General features: G+C 37.3%; 1 protein-coding gene across 6 annotated transcripts in view; it reads right to left on the reverse strand.

Moving 5' to 3' along the window:
* Ncoa7 (nuclear receptor coactivator 7) overlaps positions 1 to 24,300 on the reverse strand; it is a 111,909-nt gene that overhangs the window by 26,914 nt on the left and 60,695 nt on the right. For 5 of the 6 annotated variants that reach the window (XM_090338177.1, XM_090338181.1, XM_090338179.1 and 2 more), the window contains exons 4-10: positions 15,494 to 15,573; positions 12,704 to 12,811; positions 10,128 to 10,241; positions 9,436 to 9,561; positions 8,891 to 9,075; positions 5,185 to 6,221; positions 3,682 to 3,850 (exon numbers count right to left, since the gene is read on the reverse strand). In XM_090338177.1, coding sequence (XP_090194303.1) covers positions 3,682 to 3,850; positions 5,185 to 6,221; positions 8,891 to 9,075; positions 9,436 to 9,561; positions 10,128 to 10,241; positions 12,704 to 12,811; positions 15,494 to 15,573 — 1,819 coding nt within the window. The remainder of the gene's footprint in view (positions 1 to 3,681; positions 3,851 to 5,184; positions 6,222 to 8,890; positions 9,076 to 9,435; positions 9,562 to 10,127; positions 10,242 to 12,703; positions 12,812 to 15,493; positions 15,574 to 24,300) is intronic. The other variant, XM_090338183.1, reaches the window with a different exon arrangement.

A 24,300-nucleotide genomic window follows, 5' to 3' on the forward strand; every position in this document is an offset into this window, starting at 1 on the left:
TGCTTCTTCTAGCACATGCCATAACAAACACAGGAGGATTTAGAGTGATAAGCCCTGAATCTTGAGTGAACCTGAGTAGGCCTCATGTAGTGACATGGAGTTACTCGAGAAGTAATTGCCAGTGTATCTGGATTTTATAATGTATTTAGACAGTTTTGAATTACTTCGTATTTGCAAGTTGTAGTATCTGAAACTTAATAAGAATTGCTGCAGGAAACAGCATAACAAAAGAGATAAATGAAGACTATATGCCATATGGTATGTTTACCACACCACTTCCCCTGATCTCTTCCTTCTCCATTTTTCTTACTTGGTAAATATCCATTCAGTCATGGAGTCCAGAGAACCATGACACGCATTGTAAAGGAAGAAGATGATGTGGTTGAGTTAAATTTCCTTACAATAATACCAAAGAAGGCGAACACAAGGATGTCTTTAAAGAAGTAGAGAGGAGTAAAACATGTATTTGTTAAGTTTTGTCCACATTAAAGTACAATTTTTCTGTTGACAAGGAGTTTTGATGTATTGCATGTGGCTCAATACAGCATCTGTCACATTGGTGTGGCTTCTAAGAAAACATTTTGAGCCAGGAAGGGGGCCCTTCACCCTTCAGCTGAAACACCAACAGATGCATGGATTCAGTCACTAAAACAAACAAGTACAAGTGTTTCATGAAGAAACACTGCGAAGAAATCCAGAAATCATCATTAGTACAAAAAGAATTACAGGCCGCATCTTTGTTTCCCCTTAAAAACTTCTCTTGAGGGGCCAGGAGTTTGGCCTAGTGGTAAAGTGCTTGCCTAGCACGCATGAAGACCTGGGTTCAATTCCTCAGTACCACATACATAGAAAAAAAAGCTGGAAGTGGTGCTGAGGCTCAAGTGGTAGAGCTCTAGCCTTGAGAAAGTCCAAGGACAGTGCTCAGGCCCCGAGATCAAGCCCAAGAATGGCAAAAAGAAAAAGAAAGTAAAAATAAATTTCTGTTGTTCTGAATAATTTTGCAAACTGGAATAAAAATTGAACCTAAATTTATTCCTGTGAACTTAGAAGCCTTGGTGGTAGGTAATTAACTACAGGATTCCTCCATTTATCTCCTCTCAAACTAGCATGTGGTTGTTTCTGTTAGGAAGAGTGCCATGGGAATACAAAGGGGAACAAATTATACCTACAGTTTCCTAACATCTACACACACACACACACATCATCATCATCATCATCATCATTAGCACAGCACAACATATTACCTCCAACCATTTGTTTAATTAATAATTAATTCAATAATGGAAACTACTTATAGCTCAAAAAGAAAAACGTTATGAATGGTAGAAAATGTCATATAATAGAATTCAATGAGTGACCTACTTTAAAAAGTTCACAAAAACCTCTTGTGTAAGAGGTCAAACAGAATTACTGTTTCAGTAATATTTCATCTGGTTTAGAGAATGACAGTAAAACAATTACACGTGGAGGATTGCTACAATTATTCTAAAGCCTTTGTACACATAGTCCAGTTAAAAACAATACAACTGGATTAAAAAAAAAACATTTGTAAGTGTTATAAATACTCCATTTTCTAACGAAAGGGAGTACATAAAACAGGCAATTTTTTTTTCTCATAAAGGATGGAGATCACACATCCACAATTTGGCTAGAAGTTTTCAGTGTTGTTTTTCTCATCTATAAAATAAAGACTTAACCTAAGTCTAAGGTACTGTATTCCAATCTTAACAAGGGAGTCATGAGCATGTTTTTATTCCTGGAAATATGTTATCTAAGAGATTTGCTGGAATAATGAAAACTGATGACTTGTGAAGAAAAGGAAACTGAATTTCATCATCAAAATTAACTCTACCATATATTCAAAAGGAAAACAAATTATTTTCTCAAAAGGGTATTTCCTAATTATTATCATTTGTGTGTGTGTGTGTGTGTGTGTGTGTGTGTGTGTGTGTGTGTGTGTGTGTTCTAAGGCTTGAACTTAGGTTCTGGGCTTTGTTCCTAAGCATTTCTTTTCTTTTTTTAAAAATGGGTCATGTGGCATGAAGTCAGTCTGGGAGTTGTCCCTGAGCTTTTCAGCTCAAGACTACTACCCTACCCTTGAGCCAAACTCCACTTCCCATTTTCTAAAGGTTAATTGGAAATAAAAGTCTCAGGTCCTTTTATGCCCAGGCTGGCTTTGAACCTTGATCCTCAGATCTCAGCCTCCTGTGTAGTTAGGTTTATAGGTGTGAACCACCTCACCCGCTGTCCCTGACCATTTCTTATTTAGTGCTCAAAGCTAGCATTATACTACTGGGCCACAGCTCTGCTTTTGGCTTTTTGGTAATTTACTGAGGATATGAGTCTCAGGAAATTTCCTGTCTGGGATGGCTTCAAACTATGATCCTTGGATCTTAGCCTCCTGAGCAGTCAGGATTAAAGACATGAGCCATGAGCTCTTGGCCCTAATGTTTTTTGTTGTAAAGATATTTTCTAGAAACCTGACTGTCCAAAGATGTTGGTATAGTCAAAATATATTTTCTTCAGTGAATCAAAAATTACAAATCTCTTTGTCTATACTTCTTGTTTATTATGGCATTACTCATAATAGCCAAGGTATTGGATGAGTTCCAGTTGTCAACAAAAAATGAATTAGTAAAGATAATGTAGTATATACACACAATGGACTATTACCCATAAAAGGAACCTTACCATTTACAATTACAAATAAGCCTAGAGGATGTCATAATAATAGAAGGATCGAGAAAGACAATTAATGTATGTATTATATATTCTCTGTATATTCCATATATACATATATATAGTGTGTATATACATATATATGAATATATATTGTATATTCACATTCATGTGGGGAAAACTAAAATGGTTGATCTCATAGGAGAAAAGAGTGAAACTGTGTTTAACAAAGGCTAGGAAGATGGTTCAGCTAGTGAGAGATTTGTTAACAAATCTATCCCAACAGCCAGACAGAAGAAGTACATGCTGTGTTCAATAGCACAGTAGGCTAACAAGAACAATAATGGTATATTTCAAAATACCTAGAGGAGAGGAATTTGAATACTCTCAAAATAGAGAAATGAGAAATAGTTGAACTGATAATCACCCTGAATTAATCATCATACATTGTTTTCATTTGAAGAAATATCACACTGTTCCTCTATGTGCAAAGATTACAATAAAATAAACTAAAAATCAACATAATTCTCTCTAAAAGTATACAAGCTCTCCACCTCCCAGGGTATAATATGCCACGTCTTTTTCACCCTGATGAGTCACAAATGTTTTTTCAAAAGGTCACAGAAACTTTATCTCCCTATCATTGTAAGCACTTTAAAAATTACAATCAATCATGCATCTGCACTCTGTACTGCACTTACCCAGCTCTGGAACGGCTCCATGGTGTTCCTTTATGCTCAATGGAAGAGTACCTCCTGTTACTGGCATTGGAAAATATCTAAATCTTTCATTTAAAAAGCAATGGGACAAGAACTTGGAGAATGGTTCAGAAGATGATACTGGGATGAATTAGTATATGCTACATCACAGAGTAATTCTACAACATACACTGAAAAGGAAGCTCATGTTCAAGGATAAAATTAAGTACTTTAAGGTAACTAATATCCAAATTCAATTGGAATCCAACTAGCAAGAAGATACTTTCTTTCAGCTGACACTCACCTCTCCCGAGGAACAGCAAACCAGTATTCTGGCTGCTTTCTCCGTTTACTGTACTGTTGGGCCCTGGTGGTGGCGTGGGTGGCAAATGACTTCCTCATAGGCTTTCCCACTTTGATACACAGAAACATGGGTGGGGTCTTGCTCTTTTCTTCTTTTGAAGGAAGTATATCTGAAGCATATAGAAATTCCTTCTTCAATACTGACAGCAGGAATAGTGAAATTGAAAATTTCAACTAACAAAGAATATTAGCCAGCCATTCCCAGGGACAGAAAGTCCAAGACAATATAGCAAGATCCTTTGGCTAAATTATTTTAGGACTCATAACCTTTTCTTTTTTCTTTTTTTTTTTTGCTAGTCCTGAGTCTTGAACCCAGGGTCTGGGCTGTGTACTTGAATTTTCTCAAGGCTAGCACTCTACCACTTCAGCCTAACACCCACTTCAGGCTTTTGCTATGTATGTACCTAGGAGGTGAACCCGGGGCTTTGTGTATGCTAGGCAAGCACTCTACTACTAGGTCACACTCCTGGTCCAGAGCTAATAACTTTTTAGATCTTCTTTAGCACAGAAGAAAAAAGATTTGGTTGTTTCCAATTGGTCTAGATCACATGTAACACATGAGATACTACATAATAGAAATAAGCAGAAAAACCAACACAACAGCAAACAAGGTGGAAGTCAGACAATTCACAAGTTCATATTAAAGAATAGCACCAAGGACCCCCAAACATCAGAATCTAATGTAGTTTAGGACTGAAAAAAATTCAAGAGCTATTTATATTCCTTTGGACTTGGCAATGCACAAAAAGGACCTGTTGGGATAGTTCATGCCCAGAAGCCTAGTTGCTTGGGAAGAAGAGATAGGAAAAAAAATCACAGTTCAAGGTCAACTCAAACAAAAAGCTAATAGAATCATATCTCAACCAACAAAGTGTACAAAGTGGTATACATCTGATCACAGCCTCTTAGAGGCACAGAAGAAATCATAAAAATTGGAGTTCCTATCTAAAAAATAACTAAAGCAAAAAAAAAAGAATAGACTAGATGTGGAGACTTTCCTAATAAACATGTGCTCATATTGTAGTATGTAAAAAAAAAGTAGAGAAAGAAAATTACTAGGTTTAAGAAAAGTCAAGCTAAAGGTGTGGCTGAAACAGAGCACGGATCTAACAAGCATGCGGTCCTGAGTCCAAATCCCAGGTCCATCAAAAGAATCAGAGAGAAAAGAGGAGGAGGAAGAAGAGAAGAGGAGAAGGAGGAGGAGGAGAAAGAGAAAGAGGAAGAAGAGGAGGAGGAGTAATTTCTAAAATAACTATTTTTAATTTAAGTTCTATATTTTATAAATAAATTCTGTATTTTATAATTCAATTTCCAGAATAGATACATTCCATAAATGTGTATCCTACTGAGTGCAAAAACATTGTTCCCAAATAATTATACTATTTTTGTATTATACGTGCAAGTTCTAGAAGGATGAATCTTAAAACATTAAAGAACAGCTTACCTTCAATGGGAACCTGAATTCTCTTTAACAGCCACAGTTGAATCTCAGATTTATTATCCACTTGGGCACCTTGACAATTTTTATCCAGAGTAGATTCCAAAAATGGATCTACAGACTCTTTATCTTTGATCACATCTTCCTCTGTGTCCTTGTCCAGTTTGAGTGGCAGTTGTTCTCTGCCTTTCAGGCAACCTTTCTCTGTTTTGTCACTGCCCTCAGTTGGGGAATCTGTCTGGAGAAGGGAACTACTGAGGGTGATGTCTATTCCCACTGGTTCAATACTTTTGCCATCACTTAATTCTACCTTCTCAACATTTTCAGGTACCTGGGACCCTTCTCTATTCTTATGTAGGTAATATTCAATGAGCTTAACTTTATCTAGATCTTCATGTATGTTCAGGGGTTTTTCCACCTCGCTTTTTGGGGAGCCAGACTGCTTGTCCACTTCTGGCATTATGTCTTGTTTCTCACAGGTTTCTCTGTCTAAGGCCCCCTTCAATTCAGCATCACTCTCTGTTCCTGAAAAGTCTACGGATGACTGCATCTGTGCTTCTACTTCCGGACTGACTACTTGTGGTGGTTCAGATTTCGTTTGCTTCTCTGGGTCGGCTGGAAGGAGTTTCTTTGACATGTCTCTTTTGTCCGTTTGGGAAGAAAGCTCTTCCAAGTCTATAAAATCATCTTCCCCCCAAAGGGAGTTTTCTTTGGGTGCAGGATCAAATGCATTATATGTATCTGAAGGTGACTTGCTGAGCTGAGTCACTATGGGGGAGCCACTCCTTATCTCCCTAGAAGGTTCTAGTTCTTTTAATTTCCCTGATATAGAGCTGCTTGAGGGCTTTGTTGGGGAGTGATCTGTGGATTCCTCCAAAGATCCTGTACACTTGGAATCTGAAGCAATGGTTCTCTCTCCATTCTGCTGTCGTTTTTCCCTATTGATGGATTTGAACTTACTGAATGGGTTGATATCTTTTTCTGAAGCTAGGTCTTCCCATTCTCCAGGCCTGTACAGAGGACAAAGATCCTGAGGTAGGTCACTGTTGGGGCAAAAATGGTGGGTGCACACGGAATGTTAAAATAAAACCAAAAACAAGGTGGAGGAAAGGCAAAAGCAAAGCAAAACAAAATAAAAACACACAACAACTTAAATTTATGTTACAATGACTTAAGAATAAAGAACAATGATATCCAAAGGATGAATTCAAAATGAAATGTAGGACAACTGAAAGAAATGGCAAATGAAAAATCATGTGAGGTACAGAATCTACTAGAAGCATATGAATAGATATCTGGATGTGATATATGAACATGCAGATATTATCCAGAAGATTTTTTCAATATGAGACAATAGTGTTTCTGATTTTTATGAAGGAAAGGATAAAGGAGAAGAAATAACAGTAATGATTTAAGTTCCTTAGATATTTAAATTCTGCCTTTTATAAATTATTGTATAAAACAACCATATTAATTCTTAAAAGACTTCATAACTGCTTATGGTCTACAAAGTGACTGACTTTCAGCCATAATTTTTGGTTTCCTGGCTTAAAATTGGATGTTTAGAATTAAGAAAAAAGAGTTCACCGTTCCCAACAGAGATAAGAGAGTTAGCTTCAGCTATTATCATATGTGGCTAGCTCTATAATAAGATCACTATACTTATAACAATTGATTTATCACTTTCATCCCAGGAAACAATTTTTGTTCCTTAGTAACACAAGCTCAAAATAAAATAGTCGAAATAAATGGTCAAGAAATATACATGTTTTATTTTGTTAGTCCTGGGTCTTGAAACGACACCACTTCTTGCTTTTCCTATGTATGTGGTACTGAAGAATCAAACTTGTCTCTTCATGCATGGTAGACAAGCACTCTACCACTAGATCAAACTTCCTGCCTCAAGAAACATACATGTTTTGAGTGGTGCTGTGGTTCAAGGGGTAGGGTGGGAGCCTTGAACTAAGGAGCTCAGAGACAATGCCCAGCCCCAGAGTTTAAGTCCCATGATTGACACAAAAGAAAAAGAAATATATATGTTTTAATCTATGATTAGAAATCTAATGACCAACCCTATATTTCCATTTACCATGACCTACTAGTAGTATCGCTGTTTGGTTGAGAAAGATATGATCACTTCTGAAATATAATTCAATTTCATAAATCATTCTATTTTCTATTAAATCCAGTTTATTTTCAATAACTAATTTGTTATTCTGATTATGAAATAAATGATGTCAAATAAACAAAGAAACATCAGGCAGTTTCATATGTTAGTTCCCTGAAGTTATTTATTTATTTATTTATTTTTGCCAGTCCTGGGACTTGAACTCAAGGGCCTGAACACTGTCCTTGGACTTTTTCAAGGCTAGAGCTCTACCACTTGAGCCATGGCACCATTTCTGGCTTTGTCTATGTATGTGGTATTGAGGAATTGAACCCAGGTCTTCGTGCATGCTAGGCAAGCACTCTACCACTAGGCCAAACTCCCAGCCTCCTGAAGTTATTTTTATGTGCATAGAATGTCTAGGATTTTTCTAATACTAAGTAAAAATCTATGCAATTGCTAGACTCACACAAAGACCTTGAAATGATTCTTTAACTTATCACTCACTGCTGTTCAAAAAATAGCCACTCGGGCCTAGAATTTGGCCTAGTGGAAGAGTGCTTGTCTAGCATGCATGAAGCCCGGGGTTCAGTTACTCAGTGCCACATACATAGAAAAGCCGGAAGTGGTGCTGTGCTTAAGTGGTAGAGCTCTAGCCTTGAGGAAAGCTCAAGGACAATTCTCAGGCCCTGAGTTTAAGCCCCTATATACATATTTTTTTTCTCCTCCTGGGCTATATTCTATAATACGATTGTAACCAAGTATTTCTCCTACAAGTATCTGCATATCAAAATGTTCCTCTGTCTGACCCTAGTATATCCCAGAAATTAAAAAAGATGTTTTAGTTCTAGAGTCAAATAACTTAGTGCCACAGAGCATAATCTCCATGTTGGAATTAAAATGTAATTTGGTATATTCAAGGATGTAAGAAGTCCTGCATTGAAGAAACCCTTTTTCATATCCTTCATTAATAAGAAAAATTGTCTTCCATAAGCATCTAAGCTCCTTTCTCACTACTTCCTTCCCTATAATGAATGCATTCTTCATAATTACTTTGAATTAGCCTTCTCAGTTAACTTGTCTAATCTCTCTTCATGTTCAGTTACCTGACCCAAGCTGCCAGTTCCCCACTTCTGCACTACAGCTGCCAAACACTGCTGGGGCAAAGTACAGAATAGTGCTAACTGGTGCAGTTGTTACCTAATGTTTTCCTACACTTAACCAAAGGCCTAATGATGATCAATAATCTCCAGTTCTGTTCCTACTTTTTGTAGCAGCTAGAGTCACAAAATATTCCACAAATAAAAAAAATACAAAATGAAGAAGAGAACAGAGATTTTACACCTATTATCTCTCAAAATGTATGCATTGCAATTATTTTCTCCCATAATTTTCTTTCACATTTAGATTTTTGCCTTTGATGCTACTATGTCTACTTCTCATTTTTCAACTTTTTAACCTTACCGCACAACATTTCCACCTTGCAATCCACATCCCCCAACAGTCAACCTTGGCTACTACAAATACCTTCACTTTCAAATGGAACTTAATTCTCAACAGATCCTTGTTTCTGGCTAAAAACAAAAGAAAAAGAATAGCACTTACGATGGCAAGGCATCTTTGATCTTCATGTGGGAGATGTCATTGTAGAGAGAAATGGAAACTACCTCTTCCATGGGACAGATGAGGCCATACTCTTCACACCCGTTTTCAATAACCAGGGGATCAGACTTGTGCGGGTCAAACATAATATTATTAGGAGTGACAATCATGACGCCTCCAACCACACCCTGTAGAAGGAATAGATACAGGGCAGAATTACTCCAGGCAGAAAAGAACTTTCTGCTACCACCACAAAGGCAGGCTACTTCCATGGCTTTGTGAATCATGGTATCCTATGTGATAATCACATTTATAAAAGCTAGAAACAAGTTGAAGGAATGCAGTGTTGGGTGCTGGGTTTTTAGATGGTGAGCATATGTCTTACCCTGGCAATCTTTCTTTCTGGGTGGCTTAGAACATCAATTCTCTCTCCATCTCAGCCTCCCATGTGTACAAATATTTTAACACAGTTTCTACCTACTAATGTGGAACCTTGTGTAGTTTACCATGGATTTCACCAGTAGGAACCAAATAGTATTGCCATATACCTTTCCATCAGTGAAGTATCGACAATTCATTTTTAGAAATTTAACCACGCCTGGCTCATCTTCTTCCGAAGTGGACGATAATACTCTTTCAATGGGTTTTAAGGCCTTTCTTGCTAAGTCAGCATCCTTTTGAAAGCAAAAAAAATAAAATAAAATAAAATCCAGAATTAAATAAAAAATACGTCTAAAAAACAAATTTAGATGTATAAAATAAGCCACACAAGTTTCCCTGTAAGTATACTATTTCTATTTAACTTAGACATTAAAAGGGCATATTTTCTAATTTCTTTGAAACTAGCACAAATGTTTAAATAAAATACTTTTTTTAAGAAAAGCATTTATGTGTGAACCCCAAACCCTACTTCACTAAATGTCTTAGAAAATAACCTGAATGGAAGAATCGTGTTAGGTTCCTGATTCAGATTCTCTATAAAAAAGCATACAATCTTTCCCCATGAGTGGAAGTTAGGTGCACATTTCTGCATAAGGCATGCATTTTTACCTTTGAGAACTTATGTGTAAACAGATATGTTTTAGAGAGGATGCATTTTTTTTAACTCATGATAACTTACCTAACTAGCCCCTTGGCAGCAGAATTTCAGGTGTGTGATTTTGTAAAAGAACATATTGCATTCTCCAATTATCTCACAATGAAAATGAACTTTACTGAGTGAAGTGCATAGTATACGTACAGGCAGCTTATCGTATTCTGCATCTGATGATGAAGGAGAGACAGTAGCACCAGGACTAGATGATGATAGCCTTAAGGTACTGGAAGGAAAGTTGGCATCTGGCACAAAAAGAATCTGGGATATGAAAAAAGGGGCTGAATGAGCACACAAGTAGACACGTCCTTAACTTGTTTTCAGAGAAGTCACCCTGGCACACCAACATGCTTGCTGCATTATGAAGATCTAGTTGGCGTTCTTGGAATTCATAAACAGTATGGGGTCCTCTAGACTGCTTTATAAGCAATATTCAACAACAGTGAAAAGGGTAGGAAACATAAATACTGAGGAGCTCACAAAAGAGAAGAATAAGGAGAGTGAGTATTCTTGGTGAACGATGTGAAGCAAGTGGGTCCAAGTGAAGCTTTGAACCAACAGTAAGAACTGGATAAGCAGGAGAGAAAAGCCTTCCAGGGATGAAGACCAATACAAGGTTGAAGATCCTTAGCCTGCAATCATTGAGGCCACAAATATGTTTGACTATGGAATTTTGGACTATGGAATATTTACACAAACTTTACCCATTGAACACCCCTGAACACCCCTAGTATGAAAACACATATCAAATTATTTTCAGATTTTACAGAATTTCAGATTTCATATTTTTTTGGACTTGTGGATGAGCCTGCAACAAATAGGAATAAAGGAGAGAGCTAAAGCCATGGTTCTAAATGTAATACCTGTGTCAAGTAAAAACAGAACAAATCTAGGTCCATTAAGTCTCGCAAGCCTTGAGCCTCAAATCAGTAAGGTCTTTGTATGATGAACTAGACAAAGCAATAAATGTAATAGCCACTTCTCTTCCATTTGCTTCTGGGTTATGTAAAAATATTTCTTTAAGCTGTACAAAATAAATGTCCTTTTGAAAATTATACTAGTTCCCAAAATACTATTAGGATATTGTCTTGCAATGTTCTTTTAATGAGACTAATACATTTCCAGTAAATACAATCTTAAAATGATATTTAATGCTACAAAAGTGAATTCAGAGTTAATCATGAAACAACTGGTCTCACACTAATACTGTTTTGTTTTTTTTTAGTATCTTCCCAACTTCCGATTACATTTAGTTATTTAAGCTCCACTCAAGGAGATCATCAACCCAATATCCAGAATAAATCTCAAATATTCTGAGACCAGAGCAAACTAAGCCAATTTTGATTTATCAAATCCATTTAGTACAGACGCTATCTGGGATAATGTTGGCTAACTTCTAATATTAGAAAACTGAGGTCTGAAAAGAGAAGTGAGTTTCCATTTCTAATAGGGATTTATTTTTTTCAGTAACATAGTAAACATATTAACATAGTCCTTTCATGTGTTAGCTACTGGCCTTATTAGTTGGCTTAATTCCAATCAACTAGTTTATTGTCATAGTACAAGAATCACCCCCAAAGTATTTTACTAGTACAATCTTTAGCTCAATTAAATAAATACTTGTTCAGCCTAACAATAAAAACATTAACATCTATTTCATAAAGATAAAGATATATAAATTAATATACTTTAGTACTTTTAAGGACTGAAGTATATTAATTTCTCTTTTCATGAGACCATAATATGATAAACATTAGGCCAATTTGTGTCACTGTTGTCTTTGCATGCTATGTTTAAAAGGAATGTGGGAGGCAATATCATTAATAGAATCTAAATATGACTAAGGCAGCCATACACATCTATGGATGAGACTGGATACTTGCCCTCAGCTAAGTGATTTCAATGACAGCCATGTAATTTATGCACTGAATAAAATTTCTTAAACCTCTTATTATGTAAAATCTACTAAAAGTTAACTGGATTAACTGGATTAAAGTAAAGTACTAATTGTGTTACTGGTCAATGTCATTCAGTTTAACAAAGCTGGTACTGAAAACTTACAATAAAACCGGGGTCGGGGCCGGGAGTTTGGCCTAGTGGTTAAAGTGCTTGCCTAGCATGCATGAAGACTCGGGTTCGATTCCTCGGTACCACATACATAGAAAAAAGTTGGAAGTGGTGCTGAGGCTCAAGTGGTAGAGCTCTAGCCTTGAGAAAGTCCAAGGACAGTGCTCAGGCACTGAGCTCAAGCCCAGGACTGGCAAAAAAAAAAAACAAAACTGGGGTCATTAGTTATGATTGAGACAAAAATGACATTTTCTTTTCCCAATTTAAAATACAGTGATGGCCAGAAATCACCTCAGAGGAGTGGGCTAAACTGTAACTTGCAATTCTGAACTACGCTTTGTAGGAATATCTGTGTTATAGACAGAAAAAAAAAATGACCCTAATTCAGAACTTTTCTTACTGCTACAGGAAATACCTACAATAAATTAATGGTAGTGATAATGAACTTTATTAATCATTTACAAAGTATTAATCTCTCAAAAGTTCCTAAGTGGCAAGAGGCTTTCACAATTCTTGGCTCTAAGAGAGATAACAGATGGAATCAACACATTATCTCACTGATAATAAAGCTGTGATGTTAATAGTAAGGCATTCTCTATGGCAACAAAAGATGAATGCAAACTTTCTAGGGTGATATTAGCCAGAAAAGTAATTACCTGGCCTGGAACAATAGTATGTGTGAAAAGTTTATTCAGTTCCACTAATTTGTTTGGAGTGATGTTAAACTTCAGGGCTATGGAGTTTAGCGTGTCCTGGCTTCCAGCCTAGAATAATCAAACAAACAAAATTTAGTATATAAAGCAAAAAAATACTTTTTGTAGGAAATAGTAATCAATTTAAAATATAGATAAATAATTAGTTCCATCCATATCATAGGTACTATACAAAAGAGGGAATAAGTTCTCAGTTCTTAATAAAACCATGTAAAAGAAGTCTGAAACATAATTCATCTCATCTTCAAATTTTACTGTCTACTAGTAGATCTCTATTTTTTCCATTAGAACAACTCTAAAGAGAAAAGCAAACCTATACATATAATAATATCCTGCCTAATCATAGGGTAATAGAGCTACAATTTTTCTCTACATCTATTTCTTTATTTTTTTTTGCCAGTCCTGGGGCTTGAACTCAGAGCCTGAGCACTGTCCTTGAACTTTTTCAAGACTAGTGCTCTCCCACTTGCCACAGCACTACTTTTGGCTTTTTTTTTTTAACGTATCTGGTGCCAGGGAATCGAACCCAGGGCTTCATGCATGCTAGATAAGCACTCTACCACTAGGCCACACTTCTGGCCCTCTCTCCAATTTTTCTTTCTGTTTTCCTTCACTTGGTTATACAATCATCTCTGTACAATGGCTTCTTTTCCAGTGGTCCCTGTGCTCAGAAGTGATTCTATCAGCTCCTTTGGGACACGGCAAAGGCAGTACTCAGAGGAAAATTTATAGCTCTGAGTGCCTACAATAACAAATTGGAAAAATTGCAAACCAACAATTTAATGTGTCACCTTAAGCTCCTGGAAAAAGAGCAACAAACCAACCCTAATCCTCGTAGAAGGATGCAAATTATTAAAATCAAAGCAGAATTAAATGAATTGGAGTCCAAAAAAAAAACTATAGAAAGAATCAACAAAACAAGGAGTTGGTTCTTTGAAAAAATTAACAAAATTGACATACCCTTAGCAAATCCTACCAAAAAAAGAAGGGAGCATACCGAAATAAACAAAATCACAGACGAAAATGGTAATATCATGACAGAAATTACCAAGATCCAGAATATCATGAGGGAATACTTCTCAAACCTTTATGCCAACAAAGTTGAGAATCTAGAAGAAATGGATGAATTCCTAGCCAATATTAACATACCCACACTGAACCAAGAAGAACTAACCCAACTAAACAGGCCTATTTCAAGCACTGAAATAGAAATGGCAATAAGAGAACTTCCACCTAAGAAAAGCCCATGGCCAGATGGATTCACAGCTGAATTCTATAAGGTTTTCAAAGCAGAGCTCACATCAATAATCCTCAAGCTCTTCAACGAAATTGAAAATGAAGGCTCTTTACCAAACTCATTTTATGAAGCCAGTATAACCCTCATCCCAAAACCAGACAGAGATTCATCAAAGAAAGAGAACTATAGACCTATTTCTTTGATGAACATCGATGCAAAACTTCTCAACAAAATACTGGCCAACTGTCTACAACAACTCATCAAAAAAGTTATACACTATGGGGCCGGGAGTTTGGCCTAGTGGTTAAAGTGCTTGCCTAGCATACATGAAGACCCAGGTTCGATTCCTCGGTACCACATACATAGAAAAAAAGCCAGAAGCGGTGCTGAGGCTCAAGTGGTAGAGCTCTAGCCTTGAGAAAATCCAAGGACAGTGCTCAGGCCCTGAGCTCAAGCCCAGGACTGGCAAAAAAAAAAAAAAAGTTATACACTATGATCAAACAGGATTCATCACAGGGAGGCAAAGCTGGTTCAACATACGCAAATCAATATAATTCAAGACATCAACAGGAGCAAGGACAAAAATCACATGATTGTCTCAATAGATGCAGAAAAGACATTTGACAAGATCCAACACCCCTTTATGTTAAAAAAGCTCTGGAAAACCTAGGAATCCATGGAACATTCCTCAATATATTAAAGGCTGAGTATGGCAAACCCACAGCTAGTATAGACTTAATGGCAAAAAGCTAAAGCCATTCCCTCTAAACTCAGGAACGAGACAAGGATGCCCACTCTCTCCACTCCTCTTTAACATAGTATTAGAATTTCTAGCCAGTGCAATAAGTCAAGAAGCAAGCATAAAGTGGATCCAAATAGGGAAAGAGGAAGTAAAACTTTCCCTCTTTGCAGATGACATGATCCTGTATTTGAAGAATCCTATAGACTCTACTCCCAAGCTCCTGGAGCTGATTCAAAACTTTGGAAGGGTAGCAGGGTATAAAATTAACCCTCAAAAATCAACTGCCTTCCTCTACGCCAACAGTGAGAGGAATGAGGCAACAATCAGGAAAGCAACTCCTTTTGCAATAGCCTCAAAGAAAATAAAGTACCTAGGAATTATCTTAACTAAGAATGTAAAGAACCTTTTTGATGAAAACTTTAAAACCCTGATAACGGTCCTGTTCTTTAACCCACCTTCAGGTGGGATGCACAGAATAGTGAGCGAAGTGGATGCATATCTATCCAGCCAGGTCATCCACACATTACACACTATGAGTGATCACTGGGGTATGTTTGTGTGCCAGGTCAGCCTCCAATTCACCTCTGAAGCTTTTCAAAGAGCAGGAAAAGAAATGATCTAGAACTGCTCTTAAGAATCTTCATTATTTGATGAGTACCCAAGAAAAGAGTGACTGGGCAAGGTAAGTTAGGAGAAGCATTCTGCTTGCACGATGTAATATTAACAAGGTTTGTGCCGTCTTGTTTATACTCACAGTGTATTCCATGGTACCATGGGGCTTCTGAACCACCATCTTCTTCTCTTTTTTATCATGTGTTTTGCTTTGATTGTCATCTGAAGAATAAATTTTAAGTGAATGTACAATTTCATTTTCAGCAAGTGAAGACAAAGTCTGCTATCAAATTGACTAACAAAATATATTAATAGAAAAATGAACAAATGACAAAAAAAACAGACTAATGACTAGAATATACTATTCAACAATGACCCTTAGAATGTGACCTACAATTCAATAGTATCAACAATGAGGTGATTCCTTAGTCTTTATTCAAATAATAGTTTAAATGTTAACATGTAATACTGGAGTTGCAGAGAAAAACAGTAATATCACTATATAAATGATGCATACTTTAAACTGGTTTAGCTCTTGTAAAAAGTGATCTGTCAGTATGTAGAAATAACCCAAAGATGCTTACTCTCTGATCAATTGTCTAAAAACGTACAGGAACAATCTCAAAAAGAAGGTCAAGAATAAGTTATGTTTGGTGAAATATTATTACAATATAAAAACTTGGATAAATCTATGTGCTGTCCTTACAGTTCAAAACCACAGCTCTATGTAATTCAACCCATTATAATTAATACAGCACAACATATTAACCAAGATATAAAAAACCATAGAGATGGGGCTGGAAGTGGGGCCCTCGGTGATGGAAGACCTAATCCGAGTTCAAACTCCAGAATGGGAGAGATTTGGAGAGATGGATGAAAACCATGGGTACATACTGCAATAGATTAAAAAATTAAAGAACAAGAAGAATATAAAATTGCATTAAAAGTTAAAAAAAGGTGTTCCAACTTGAATATGAACAGAAAACTGCAAATTAAAACTACCTAGTAATTTGGTAAATCAGAAAATGGCTAGAACTGCTACTAGGAATGCAAAATTATTCAATCATTCAAGAAAATGAAATCTACACAGCTTTGCACACGCTAACACTAGGCTATATTCCTGGCCCTCCAGTAATTTTTATTGGCATTAGTTAGAGGCTGTTCACTCCTTTTGTGTATATTTGGAGATCTTAAGTTCTATGTTCAGGAAAGAATGATTCCTACTGTTGACTCATACCTTTCCATAAACTATGTAGTTATCGCTGATGCCAATGGCAAGTGCTACTACAAGCTATTGATTTGTGAACATTTAACTATATCCAGGCGCAAAGAAAAAAGAAAGAGCAAATACAAAGCATGTTGGTCACTTTTTCAGGATATTAATAGCACAGCTTTTCTTAACTGAGCTAAGAACAAAATTAAAATTAATTTCCAATGGCATAGTTGAATAGGGTAGAAAAAAAGAAAACATGTATCTAAATATTACTTAAAAAAGCCTTCTTTCTGTAGTCTGAGATTTTGACATCGTTGAAGTAAAGACCAGAAGGTACCCATATTTGATGGTCTTGTTGAAATGATCCCTAGGATATAAGGTTGAATAAACTTCTCCAAACAGATCAATGAGTCTGACACATTTGATTGTGGGCAATAATTTTCACTGAGATAACACCCCACTGGGCAAATCATCTGACCTGTCAAACCCACAAACCAAGCACTGTGTTTTGCAGTTGACTAAACAGAGAAAACACAAAGAAATAGCTATTTAAGGATCAAACTTAATTGCCTCCATATCACTGTACTTCAAAGTAAACTGTCATACTGCTTCCTAAATTTTTATTGCAGTGAGCAGTAAAGATGGATAGCTATGTAACTCCACACTTGAAATCCTTTATGGCTTACCAAGATAGGTTCTCTAGCACATTTAAAAAAAATCTGGGAGAGATTTATGGCCCTGAAAGAACTAGAAGCCTAAGCAGTCACAGGAGGACTGCATGGCTGCATCCCCAGTGTTTCAGGCTGAGGACCCACTACTGACCCTATGCAACTGTCCAATGACATAGATGTCATCATTTGCAGCCTCTGGCCTCCTCGCAGTCCTTTATACTTACTGATCTTCCCATTGCTAACCAGAACTTAAAGCAAATGATGTAGAAGGATCTATGCCAGAGAGGAAATCTGGTTAAAGTGTTGCTCAGAAATGACTGTGAACATAGCAACTGAGCCTCTCACCTGCCCTACCTATGACATCAAGTCCTCAGCATTAGTATTTCCCCCAGTTCAGTGAGGAACTATTTGAAAAAATAAATTGCTCTTAGAGCAATGGCATACTGGCCCTTCAGATTAGCTCATCTTGTTTTGCATAAGTCCTGAAGTGGCAAATGGAGTTGGGAATAGGAACAAAGGGTCTGTCATTGACCTTACGTCAGATGGACACTGGTATCCTGTCCACAAGTCCTATGCCTGCTCTTCCCACCCAGAAGCCAGCCAAGAGCCCCCAATACTCAAAGTTCTTGGCTCCTGAAACTAAGAAGATGGCACATCCAACCTATCATCATTCAAATTACAGCTCAGGTGAAAAGGAAGCTTCCTTTATAGTTACTTTTTACCTTCTGCATTAAGAGCCAACAATGTTCACGGAGAAATGTGAGAAAATGCTAAAGTTTTACTTAAAGTTTGCTTTATTTTCCTTTCAGAGCTGATTCGATGGAAGAAGAACGATGCCTACGGCTTCATTTAAGCACTGGTGACAAAGAGGGCTGGGCTGGGCATGAATCCCTGCTCAACACTAACCAGCAGTGCACCTGTCCAATTACTCAGCTTCTGTTTTTGGCTTTGTAAATCAGGCTGGTACTTCCTGTGACAGATCACAGTGAGTCATGAGGAAGTAAAGCATCATGCCCACAGGGGACGCTCAGCCAATGGATGCTCCTTCTCTTCCTTGTGCCTGGTGCTGCTTCTCCTCCCATTCCAACCTTCCAGAAGCACTTTTTACAAACCTCCTGTTCTCTTAATTAATGGATCAAGGACCTTATGAGACAAATTTAAACTTTAGAAGAAAATATAAGGAATACAAAAAGATGGGTTCAGGAGATGGAAACTTGGGGAGGTGATAAGTTCATCAAGATAGACCCCTTACAAATAAGGGGGTAGAGCAAGCGCAAAACCCTGAGTTCAAACCCCAACACCAGACCACACACACAAAGAGAGCCTGAAGAGAGACTTCTGCTCACCTCTTCCTACTTGAGGTTACAGTGACCAGACTGGTCTCTGAGGAAGTAGGTCACACCAAGATCTGAATTACCCAGGGCTTTGTTCTGGGACTTTCCAGCAACCAGAACTGTGAGAAATTTGGGTTGCTTATTAAGCTACTCTACAGTAGTTTGCTATGGCAGCTAAAACTGATTGAGATATAATTAGAGTATTTTACCCTTGTACCACTATCCAGTTCATTTCTAATTTGTTTTTTTCTCCCAAGTTCCAATTATTGCTGACCATAAGATTCTGTCCAAATTACATAGACATTTCTTTTGCAGTGAGATTTTTTCCACAATACATACCAGTGTGATAAAACATGATGCATGAACCATAGAATGTCACATCATGCATACCATTGTGCTTAGAATGGGGCTAATCTCTGAGCTTATGGTCAGAAGTAAAACTGGGCTTTTAAGACATAGCCACTTAGCTCAGTGAGTATATTATATATTTCAATAATAACATCAGGTTATAATGACATATTGGGTTAATAGCAATACTAGGATTGTGAGGGAAGTTTTCCTGGAGCCAAAGCTGGTATAGTCAGACTAGTCTACTCAGAAGTGCTAGCTTTCACAGCCTATTTCCTTGTAGGCATTCATACTCCATAACCATTAGACTTTCTAAGGAAACGCAACTCCAGATTCTAAATTCCTTTTCCCCCGATAATTTTTCTATACCACAAGCATTTCCTGCATTGCTGATATTTTAGATTTTTTTAAGTAGGGCAGTTTTTGCACACAGGGTAGATGTAAATGTCAATGGTAGTAATGGTAGAAATAGAATATGGGTGAGAAAAACACGCAAATGAATCCCCAGGAATAGCCCCCAATCCTTCCTTGTGATAGCTTAAGAGGTTTCCTATTCATGAGAATTTCTCCTTATTCTGTGGGGCTATCGACTTGCCAACTTTTTGGAATAAAACAAGAAAACTGCGTTTTTCAGATTATAAAGTATTTACAAGGAAAGTCCAACCTGAGAGGATAGGAGGTGAAAAACCTGAGCTACTCCTATTCATGATTCTCATTGCTGGCTTTCTTTCTCTCCCTGTTTCTCAATATTTATTATTTAATCTGAGAACTATAAAACTACTAAAATTTAAAAAAAACTACTAAAATTATCATGTTAGTGGGGGTATTAGATCATGGATTTTATGGATCAGTATGCATTTTAACATGCTTTTAGTCAAATTCTAGGGGGCTACATATTTCTCTACCAACTTTTCTTTCCTAATATGACATTTTCACTCTTAAAGCTTGGATTTTGATGTGCCTCAGAAATGAACACCTTTCCCTCTCAGTAACCCTGTTTGAGGAACTCTATGAAACAAATATATCTGAGAATTTCATATATATGAGAACTTGAAAACCAACATTTACCTTGCAATTCTCAAGATATTAAGTGCTCTGGGACTCACTGCTATGCCTCTCTTCTTTGCCCTTTTCTAGGTAATTTTTAACAAGAATTTTTTTTTACTATTTACCTATGACCTATAAACATTTGCTATATGTTATGAAAGTACAGTTTTCCTCTTATTTCTGCTCTAGTGACAGCAAGATTTTTTGATTTTTACACTAAGTATGAGTTTCAACTACTCAAAAGCATTCTTGGTGTGTCACACTAGCTTTGTTGAGCACTTCTAGTTCCACTGTTTAGGTCTTTGCACCAAGAATACATTTTGTTCTGAGACCTTCCATTCTCACCTTCCCTATCAGTTAACTCCTTTCCTCCCCTTAGCCACATTGCTGTACATTCTAGGGGAAATGTCTCCTGATCACCATCGAGTTATTTGTGATATGATGTCACCAATACTATCTCAAGAAACACAGACCTATATTCTTTTTTTTTTTTTGGCCAGTCCTGGGGCTTGAACTCAGAGACTGAGCACTGTCCCTGCGCTTTCCTGAAGGCTAGTGCTCTACCACTTGAGCCACAGCACTACTTCTAGCTTTTTTTCTATGTATGTGGTACCAAGGAATCAAACCCCGGTCTTCATGCATACTAGGCAAGCTCCCACTAGGCCAAACTCCCGGCCCGAGCTTATATTCTTGACATGCTTTTTTCACATGAAACTTCACTTCAAGCCTACCTTCCTGACTCTTTGAGAGCTCAAATTTCAAGAACATTTTTTTTTTTTACCAGTCCTGTGGCTTGAACTCAGGGACTGTGCACTGTCCCTGTGTTCAAAGCTAGCGCTCTACCACCTGAGCCAAAGCCCCACTTCCAGCTTTTTCTGAGTGGTTTATTGGACATAAGATTCCCATGGGACTTTCCTGCCCTACCTAGCTTTGAACCATGATCCTCAGCTCTCGCCCTCCTGAGTAGCTAGGAGCCACTGGTACACAGCTATCATTATTTTGAATGCTATTGTTTATATATGGCTTGATCTACTTGTGTTTGGAAATAAATGCATCAAAAATAACACAACCATGGCTTTCTAAGTCACTGTGGAACAAAAAGGCAAATGACAGATACAAAGTGTCACATAGATGGCCCAAAAAAACCCATTAGGAAAAGTGTGTAAAGTGTGTACAGAAAGTGGAAATAATTTAGTCACTGGCTACTTTCATGTTTTCATTAAAACAAAAACCTATAGTCAGGTCAAAGCAGAGAATTTAATTTTTATTCTTTCTTCTTAAGTTTCTTTTCAATTCAGGGAGAAAAACTAGAATTTTAAATGTGATAATGATAAACTTACTACAAAAAAGTTAAGTTCATCTACATGTGCTGGCACACACATATAAATCTCAGCACTAAAGCTAAACCAGAAAGATCATGAATTTGTGGCTAGGCTGAGATACACAGTAGATAAAGGAAAGTAAGGAAAAGAAAGGAAAGGACATGGGAGGAGAAGGAAAAAAGAATATATATTATATTACAATTTGGATTGCCTCCCTTATTTCTAAATTTTCCCCACCTCTTTCGAATTTTATACCATCATAGTTTCAAATGAAGAATTTCTCAGCCGGGAGTTTGGCCTAGTGGTAGAGTGCTTGCCTAGCATGCACGAAGACCCGGGTTCAATTCCTTGGTACCACATACCTAGAAAAAACCAGAAGTGGTGCTAAGGCTCAAGTGGTAGAGCTCTAGCTTTGAAAAAAATCCAAGGACAGTCCTCAGGCCCTGAGCTTAAGCCCAAGACTGGCAAAAAAAAAGAATTTCTCTACATTGTTATCTTCAGTATCTTAGGTGCAAGGTATGTACTATTGTAAGATTAAAGATTACAAAATGATTTGTTCCTTTAAAGTAAAAGCATCTTGTGGTATAATTTCTGACAATGTACTATATTCTGGTGCTATAATATAACAGTCATCTTTTGATATATTTACAGACATTGCAATGTACTAGCCTCAGGTATAACTTAATCATTTTGAAAAATACATTGACACATCACCAAACAATTCTTCAAGGATTCACACAAATAATGACTGAAAAAGAAGATCTATATAACATAGCAAATACAAATGCAAACCATGAGCACTGAGTTTACTTGTTCTAGAAGTTCTTTATGATGTTTGCTGCATGCCAGGTGCTATATAGGCAAAGGTGCCTGATCTAGATTTGTCCGATGCCATCTGCCTTGATGTAACTTACTCCACTTCCCTTTTCCTACTCTTCTAAAACACGAAACAAAACATTTGCAGAGTCAGTTCCATGTTATTATCATGAGCAACTCTACTGACTCAGTCTTTCTATAACACTATCAACATCATAACTGCTAAGTTCTTCAAGTGTTAAAGAATTACCATGAATTATTGCTCAAAGCTTAAATGAGGCACAGACAAATATAATTCAACAGGAAAAACATTTTTGGTCAAAACATGTTTCTTTTAACTAAGAAGGCAATGTTACAGAGGTGGAATGGTTATTGGAAAATAATTACCTTCATGCATATTTTTTAAGAATTTGGAATTTGTCCAGTGTTCTTTTCAATGAGCTTCTATTCACTTATCCAGATATATATATATATATATAATTTTTTTAAAGCCAGTCCTGGGCTTAAGCTCAGGGTCCGAGCACTGTCTTTGGACTTTCTCAAGGCTAGAGCTCTACCACTTGGGCCTCAGCACCACTTCCGGCTTTTTTTTTTTTCTGTGCATGTGGTACCAAGGAATCGAACCCAGGTCTTTGTGCATGCTAGGCAAGTACTCTACCACTAAGCCAAACTCCTAGCCCCCAGTTATATTTTTATTACTAACATTTGTAATGAATTACACAATAACTAACATGCAAAAGAGATTGAGAAAAATTTCCTTGTTATTTTTATACCCAGGGAAAACAACTACCAAGGTGCACACACTGCCATTTATTGGCCATTAATTTTTTTTAACTCTCTGGGTCACTGGATCACTTTTTTTTTTTTTTACTGTTTTCACCTCATATGTGTAAGGAAAAATTCATAGGCCTTAGCTTCGAAATCAAGGTGCTTGTAGACAAATCTATTACCACCTCAAAAACACTTGTGAACACAAATTCCACTGAGCTTTCTAATTTGCCAGTTCTTGACTCTGTTCTTTTTCTTCTTCACACACTGCCCTGATCAGCACAAACTCTGCTGTTTCTATGAGCAAAATCTCTCCACAGTGTGCCCTGTCGCCAGCCTTCTACCAGCACAGACGGATCCTTGATTTGAGGTCAAGTGCTCCACCTAGTGGCATACAGCCACAGCCTGGGATGAATCTCAGGAAAACTGGCAAGTCACACCCCTTGAAGCCAGTTATAGACAAATAAAGAAATGGCTAAGAAGGCTTGGGACTTAGTGGTCCCCTCAGAGGCTTGACTCCAGCACTGAATTCTCCTGAGGAAATAGCCCAAAACTCTAAGCCATTATCATCCTTGAGAAAGGTTGACAACCTATCATGACATGTGTTTATTTATTGATATCACAAGATGAATTTGACCCAATAACTAGACTGTTAACTATATCCATCTAGAATTTTCATAAAATGTAAACAAATAAAAAGAGAGTGTTCACTGATGCATTTCTTCCATCCTGTGCTCACTTAATGAACTGAGCACCTGTCATACTAAAGATATTATAGGGTCTAAATGACACTGGCCAGGAAACTGGAAATGAGATTACTCCATGAAAACAATAAAGATGAAAATCTAACCTGGTCAGGGAAAGATAGGGCTTTCCTGAAGACAAACTGAGGTCTTAAAATTGTGTGTTGTTTGTTTTCTTATTTTTTTTTTTTTTGGCTAGAGTCTCACTAGTAATTGGTGTGGTTACATATATCTGTAATCCCATTCAAGGTTTGGTGGGATAATGTATTTGGAGTCTAGTAGTAATAGTAGTAATGGTAGTGGTACATGCAACAAGCTTTGAAATGGGGCGGGGGTCAGTCGTGGGGCTTGAACTCTGGGCCTGGGTGCTGCTCCTGAGCTCTACTGCCCTATCCCTTGAGCCACAGCACCACTTTCAGTTTCCTAATGGTTAATTGGAGATAAGACTCTCATACCCAGGCTGGCTTTGAACCACAATCCTCAAATCTCAGCCTCCTGAGTAGCTAGGATTACAGACGTGAGCCACTGGTGCCTGGCTTTTGATAGATTTGTTGTTGTTGGGGAAATGAATAGAGAGGTTACACTTACATTTGCCAGGTAGTAGGTGCATTACTTCTCACATATTGATACCCCTTCTCATGGTTTTATCCTCACTTTCCTCCCCCGACTCCCTCCCAATCATCTTGT

The sequence above is a fragment of the Megascapheus bottae genome, chromosome 8 (assembly GCF_031878675.1).
Source record: "Megascapheus bottae isolate mThoBot1 chromosome 8, mThoBot2.hap1, whole genome shotgun sequence".
NCBI lineage: Eukaryota > Metazoa > Chordata > Mammalia > Rodentia > Geomyidae > Megascapheus > Megascapheus bottae.